Raw genomic sequence first — 7561 nt, 5'->3', positions numbered from 1 at the left:
AGCAGGAGAAGGAGAGGATATGACCAGACCTGCTTGGAAAATGAGTTTCAGGGCTTTTGCATTTGCAAAGAACAGATGCCCATCCATGTGGATTGACAGGCTAGGGTTCCCCAGAGTTTTGGTGGTGCTAGACCAGGGCCTACTGAAATTTCCAGACAAGGATTCATTGGCAGGAAGACTGAACGAGGAAAGAGCATTGCTCTCCAAAGCGATGGCCGTCATTTCTCAAATAATATTCATCACCAAACTATTAGCCAGGGAAAGGTAGGTTGTGTTTTTGAAGTAGGTGAATAACAACAATTATTATTCATGAATGCCTGAAAACTAGTATTTCTTCCACTGTACACCAAGTACATTCTTGAATTTTACCAAAGAAAGTCACAAATTATCTCCCAACATTTTCCAGGTGAACTGAAATGGAAAGATATTTTAAGCGTTACTTGCCAAGTTCTATGGCAATGCGTTTCAATTCCAGAGATGTGAGTCAGGCACTAGTAAATCTCACCCTAGAGGCTCACGAGCCAAAGGCCTCATCACTTCCCGTACTTACATCAACCCTCGAGCTTGATTTCGTCTTGCGCTTCCTTCCCTTTGTTTTCTTCTCTTCATCAGCTGCGGTTTTTCCCTGATCTGACAGCTCAGCTGATTTCCGTTCTGGTTCCTGAGAGATGGGCGACGTGGGCTCTTCCTCTTCCTCCTCGGGAGGCAAGGGCAGGGGCTCGAGGTAGTAACTGCGGGGCTTGGGCATAGGGTGCGTGTGATACAAGAGGAGGTGGTGCTGCTCCTCGTACTTGACCACCTTCCGGTCCATGCGGACAGTCCCGAACCAGGCCCAGGACAGGGGCGCGGGGTTCTTCTGGCCTTCGAACAAGTCCCACGGGGACACCTTCTGCTTTGTCGAGACCTGGAGCCCCTGTGGTGATAGAACATTCTGTGATGACACACTTGAAACCCTTCCTGACCCACAGGCCAGGCTTGTTTAGGTTATGGATTCAGGGAACGTGGTGGCCGGTGGGGACCTCAGAGACCCTGACAGACAGCAGAAGGTTATGCAGCGTGCTCCTGGGGAGCAGTGGCTAGCACGGACACCTTCCAGTTCAGTTCCACAGTTGTCTGCACCACATGATGCTCCGCTTAGGATGTAACAAGATAACCCAGTGGCTTCACACAAAAATGGCATTTTTATGTAGTGTTTTTAGCAAAACAAACAAAACAAAACAAAGCAAAACTTCTAAAGTATACTACAAAGTTAATCTTACCAGGAACCAACAGATGGATTAATGGTTATGTCAATAGATTCACACATAGTCAGCCTTGGTTTGAGACCCAGACCCTGGAGGCTTAAAACTCACACCAGGCACATGTGCATGTGTGCATGCCTAAGATCTCAAGAGAATGGAGAAGAAGGGATTGCAGGGCGGCCATTCCCCTGGGGGAGGGGGGTGGTTTCTTGTTGTCTTTCTGTCTCTGTCTCTCTGGTGAGCATGCATGCCCTATAGCAAAAATCTCTCTCTCTAAAAAAACAGTTGATCTTACCATATGAAATTATAGCCAGTTACAAATCTCTGGAATATGTGTATTTTTTGTTTGTTTGTTTTGAGAAAGGGTCTCACTATGTCTCGATCTGCCTGCCTCAGGCTCCTCAGTAGCTGAAACTAGAGGCAGGGACCATCATGCCAGGCTTGTATATAGGAGAGGAAATAAACGCAGCCTTCCATGGAACCTCCAACTGCTGAGCAGCAGCATCCCCAGCATGTGCTGCTGTGGTCCCACCCTACTGTGTGTCAGATAATACAAAATCACAGTCAGCAATAACTGGGTTCACAATAATTTCCCAAACCCACATAGGACTCGATTCATTACGGGGACCTTTCATATTCTCAGTAAGTCAATTTAAAAATAGTTAAGCAGTATTATTACAGAACTAAACTGCAGTACCTACCAACATCTTTCAAATCAAGTTTATCTCTACCAGTCCTAGAGGAAAAAATGTTACTGTTTCTGAACATGAAGGTTTCTTTTTTATTCATGATGGCTACATATGCAAATACTGCACCTACAAGAGAAAAGGAGAGAAAGACGTGCCTACCCGAGGGTTTTGCTACACCAGGATGCCCTTCCTCTAGCCTGCTAGGATCCTAAGCACATGCATGCACACCCAGTGTGCTTTTAGGCCAACCAGGCTAAGGAAGTGACCTGTGGTCAACACGTGGCTTCCGGCTCTAGAGTCCAGTATGCTATCAACTGCACCACAAGGACGAGGTCACATTTTTCTTATTTTTACATTAATTGTTGATGTCTCTTGGAACTTGTTCTTGCATATATATTTGAGAAAATTTTTCCTCAAAATTTCAGTAATTCCCTAAGATATGAGTGCATATGTACTTTTACTCTTTTATGGGCGATTGCATCCAACACCAAGGATCAGCTACCACCTACAAATGGGCTATTTCTTAACATCTGTTCGGATATGAGAACTCTTTCCTGGGTGCCCAGACTACATATTCAAATGGATTCTAGATGTCTACCCACTGGAGAGGCCACGACATTGCGAACTCAACTTCACCATGACTTTGGATTGCTCTCTTTCCATAGCCACAGTGGTATTAGATTGGGCACTCCAGAACACAGAGCACTGTATCTCCCCAACAACCCACATTCTTTCATGTCTTAGCATAAACTCTTCTCTACCTCCCAGCTAAGTCTTAATCCCACAAAACAACTCACGTGTCCAGTTTTCTGGAGATCTTGCTGAATCTATCTATTCCCTTGTCTGTGTGATGGATCTTTCCTGGTGTCCCCTAGTTCACACATCTCGTTACATTGTAATCATCCATCCACTTCTCCAAGTGGTAGATACTCCCTCTTTCATGTCTGTGATTGCAGAATGTCTGTGGTTGCTCATGCTCATTGAAAAAAATAACCCAACTCTCTTATCTTAGAGAACATTGCTTAGTGTGTCATATAAGATAAGTGTCTTTTACATATTGTTCGACAGGCTCCAGAGAACGGTGGTTAAGGGAGCTGAATCTCACATGGCCAATAGCAGTTTGACTCTCCATTCTAGTGGCTTAAAAAACACACAGGGTGCATGAAGGTGTCCAAAATCATACTGATAGGAAGAAGAGATGAAGGGAAAAGGACTGCAGGATGGCCATGTCTCATGGAAGGGTTCTGCCTGTCTGTCTCTGTCTCTGTCTCTCTCTCTCTCGACTGAGGAAAGGCACCCTGTGGAAGTAAGTAAATAAATAAATATTGTTTGATAAGAATATGTGGTATTTCAAATGATTTTTACTTAGGACCAGTAGGTTGTATAATGGTTACGTTGCTGGAGTCCCACATAGTTGACCACAGTTCAAGTCCCAGACCTGGTGGCTTAAAATTCATGCCAGGCACACGTGTGTGCATGCCCAAGATCCTGAGAGCACAATGGAGAAGGGACTGTGGTATGGCCAACCCCACAGAGGGGTGATTTCTTGCTTTCTGTCTCCCTAGTGAGTGCATGCACCCTCTAGCAAAAAAGTCTCTCTCCAAAAAAAAAAAAAAAAAAAAAGATTTTTACCTGAAATAGCTTACTATATTAAAATTTTTATAATAAAAACTTTCTTATCTAACTAAACTCTGTTTCTAATTCTGAAGTAAAATCAGAACTGGTTTTATTTATTTGTTTGTTTATTAGATGAAGCTTTTAGTTCCTATAACAAGAGTTCAACAATTTACTTAAATCAGGTAAACATTTTTCAATTAGACCTTTAATATACTAATGCCAATGACCACTGCACATAGCCAATAAGAGTGTGCTTTTACAAAAACCAGGAAATTGCAAAATTAACATGTTCCATATAGCCCCACAGGAAGACATGAAAAGGTATTTTTTTTTTTTTTGTAAATAGTTGTGTTTGCATGTAAGAAAAAGAAAATCACTCTTGCCTGTTTTTTATCTATAGAGTCGAATCCAGCGATCTTGTTTCCCTTTGTGTCAATCAAGGAGCCCATGGGTTCGCAGGTGATGACATCACATGTCTGTTTTGGCAAAGGCAGCAGCTGTCGAACCTTGTCGATGCTTTCTGACCGCTTGTCTCCTAGCTCTTTCTAAATAAAGTAAAAAGAAAAGAAAAGAGGAAGAAAATAATAGAGAGAAGTGGGACAAAAACCACAATGAAGACAAAAGTTAACAAGAAGGAAGTTCCCCTCTGAAACGTTTCCTTTTTTTACAACTAACGTGTTCTTTAACCCTGAATATGGCAGCTCCAGATCAGAGTGGTGAATATGTTTCATTTCTTCTATTTCGGTAAAAAACAGAACACATACAAAGGCACCCTTCATGCAAGGAACATTGTAGTGCTGAAATGACAAAAATCCAGAGTAGCATTTGCAATCAGATGGCAGGAGCTGCAGCACAGAGCACTTTCTCCTGTCCTGGGTCAGACCACAGATTAACTGCCGGCTACTCTATCGGTAAGGTCATCAGATATATTGATTTTATTTCGTGCACTGTTTTGTTTTTTAAATGATTTGTTTCAAAAAATTGTGCTAGTGGTTCTTCGAATGCATTTGATTTACAAACATCAATGTAGATAGTTATTTTCCAGCTTCACGTGACAGCACAACATAGATTTATTCTAAACCTAATGCTGGCACTTGGCTGACATATTTGATGACAGATTTCTAAAGTGCCTGAAAAAATAAACATGCTTGTGAATATTATTTTTAATTTAATCAGAGAGAGAGAAAGAGAGCGAGAAAGCAAGCAAGCCACCAAGTTCAGGACTCAAACTGTGGTCTGCCATGTGGGAGTCCGGCTCCTTAAATACCACACTACCTGCTAGCCCCTGTAATTCTTTTTCAAAGAAAAACTCTCCAAGGTTACACGTATAAAAATTTGGGGTCTTGAAACCAGCAGATGGCGTAATGGCTACGTTGCTGGACTCTTATGTAGTTGACCACGGCTGGAGTCCTGGACCCGGTCGCTTAAACTCACGCCGGGCGTGTGTGCAGGCATACCCAAGATCCTGAGAGGAGACTGGAGAAGGGATTGCAGCGTGGCCATCCCCCTGGGGGGTGACTTCTTGCTTTCTGTCTCTCTGGCTCTCTCTGTCTTTCTGGGAGTGCACATGCCCTATAGCAACAAAACCTCTCCAAAAAAAAAAAAAGTTTGGGGTCTTGATAACAAGCTGAGGTAAAATTAATCAGAAAATACATTCAGCTGAATTTGATAAACGACATGTAATTTAATGAGCAGTAAAGTCCTACGAAATGCAGCAGAGGTCAGACGCACGAACTGCTTGCATTCACTGTCCGTGCTGACCGCGGACTTACTTTCAGTTTCTTTACTAAATTCATGTATGCCCGTTTGTTCTCTTCAGATCCTCCTGGGGATGCACTGGATAGGTCAGAGGCTAATGTTCCATTGATTAAAACACCCAGCATGTCAAGAACTGTCGTGAATAATTCACTAGAAGGGGAAAAAAAGAGAATTACTTTCCTCTTAAAGCAAAACCAAAATACAGTTCACTGAGTATTTTTATTCAAGGCATGCCATTTTTAGTAGTACCGAAGTACATAGATAAGGCAGAGTGTGGTGTCAGAATGCCAGAGCTCATGCTGTGTGTGCACGCGGCCCAGTAAACATGACGGGATGGCAACGTACTTGTTAGTGTGCATGTCAACAGTTCCTGAGGTTATTATCTGGAGGAGGAGCAGGGCCCAGTCTGCCGTCCATTGGGTGCTCCTCTGTACCGTGTCGAACATTCCTCCTACCTGGCAAACAAACCACAACACGACATTTGTATTCTGTCAGAGAAACGCATCACCCCCATCACTGGGTGTGGTCAAGTGTTGGTTAAAAAACAAAAACTCTAATTTACGAATTACACCATCTTCATTCTGAGTTAAGTAGTGACTTATCACTAAGAGGGAACTTCTAAAAGTTTGTGGGGAAAAGGAATGTAAAGCGCTTATCTAGGAGCAAGAAAAATGTGAAATTAATGCAGACTTTTTTAGTATGTGCATTTTCCATGAACTCTATGAAGATCCCTCGTATTTTTGGTTCCTGCAGCAAGTTAGTCATGCAAAACTTAAAGAAAGAAGGGAGGACTTACATGTGGACACCAATATAATTTTTTTTTTTTTTGAGAGATTTTCACTATAGGGCGCGTGCGCTCACCAGACAGACAGAGAGGGACATAGAGACAGAAAGCCAGAAATCACCCCCCCAGGGGGGATGGTCATGCCGCAATCCCTTCTCCTCAATTCTCTTCTCGGGATCTTGGGCACGCACGCACACGCGCCCGGCGTTGAGTTTTAAGCCACCGGGTCCAGGACACGAACCGCGGTCGACTACGTGGGAGTCCAGTGACATAGCCATTACGCTAACTGCTGGTTCCCTGGACACCAATATAATTTGATTTCTTTTGTTCCTGATTTTTCGTGTGAAGTTTTATGATGTCACTGTACTTGAATTAGTCTAAATGGCGTCAAAACCATACAACCCAACTATCTCTAGCTTTGCTCCTATTACAGAATCTAAGCCTGCTACCCTGATACCACTTGGAAACCACCCCTAACACAGAAGCCACAAGCAGGTGTGACTTGCAGGCCTACTAGTTCATGTGTGGGAATTCAGTTAAAAACCACCACCAAAATATTGAGCAAGCCACCTTTCAGAGTAGCCTTCATCTGGGCTTGCCCAACGGAAAGACAGAAATTCCAAGAAATGTGGGACTAGCAGTTGGCATAATGGCTATGTCGCTGGACTCCCATATGGTCGATGGCAGTTTGAGTCCTGGACCCGGTGGCTTAAACTCACGCCGGGCACGTGTGCATGTGTGCCCAAGATCCCAAGAGGAGAATGGAGGAGAAGGGATTGCGTGGCCATCCCCCCTGGGGGGGTGATTTATTGCTTTCTGTCTTTCTGACTTCCGGTGAGCACATGCGCCCTATAGCAAAAACCTCTCAAAAAAAAAAAAAAATCCAAGAAATGCACAATATGTGGAAAATGTTCTATTTCTATAAAAGGTCCCTGTGAGATTTGCTTTTATGATCAAGTTAATGGACAGTTTGACAAAATTTTCAGATAAAGGACTTTTTTCAATGGTTTTTAAATAAAGAGTGTAGAAGCTAATATTCATCTCAAAACAGTAGCCCTTTCAGCCTTACTCTTAGTACAAACTGAAAAGTAGAATGTCACTGGAATGGAGGGTGGAAAAAGCAAATCGATGCTTAAAATATCTAAGCTGTCAGGAAGCCAGACCAGACAGGAAGGAACAAAGCAAGGGAAACGGAAGGCTTGAGAGATGAGGAAGCAACTGGACAGCGAAGAGTGGAAGGGCTCACCTTGTCGTGCGGACATTGCTCACGGAAGGGCAAAGCTAGGGTTATTTCACACATAGACCCATGAGATGCAGGAAATACTACAAGTGTCTCTTACCAAATTTAGGCGGAGCTGCAATGCTTCATGCATCAACTGCCGTGCTTTAATGTCATCTTGATAGCGTTCTTCTCTCCAGTTACTTAAAATCTAAGATCAGAAAAAATAAATTAAAAATACTTTATCTTCCTG

The 7561-nt window shown here is 43.1% G+C and overlaps 2 protein-coding genes across 2 annotated transcripts in view; one reads left to right on the top strand and one right to left on the bottom strand.

The window, feature by feature from the left end:
• MED12L (mediator complex subunit 12L) overlaps positions 1–7561 on the bottom strand; it is a 393053-nt gene that overhangs the window by 41593 nt on the left and 343899 nt on the right. The window contains exons 35-36 of the mRNA XM_027772371.1: positions 3931–4092; positions 551–913 (exon numbers count right to left, since the gene is read on the bottom strand). Coding sequence (XP_027628172.1) covers positions 551–913; positions 3931–4092 — 525 coding nt within the window. The remainder of the gene's footprint in view (positions 1–550; positions 914–3930; positions 4093–7561) is intronic.
• The window catches only part of P2RY12 (purinergic receptor P2Y12), a 52946-nt gene continuing 49768 nt past the window's right edge, over positions 4384–7561 (top strand). Inside the window, exon 1 of the mRNA XM_027772369.1 lies at positions 4384–4458. The gene's annotated coding sequence lies outside the window, so the exon portion shown is untranslated. The remainder of the gene's footprint in view (positions 4459–7561) is intronic.

The sequence above is a fragment of the Tupaia chinensis genome, unplaced genomic scaffold (genome assembly GCF_000334495.1).
Source record: "Tupaia chinensis unplaced genomic scaffold, TupChi_1.0 Scaffold000272_1, whole genome shotgun sequence".
In the NCBI taxonomy this organism is placed as follows: domain Eukaryota; kingdom Metazoa; phylum Chordata; class Mammalia; order Scandentia; family Tupaiidae; genus Tupaia; species Tupaia belangeri.
This window is presented reverse-complemented; position numbering and strand designations above follow the sequence as displayed.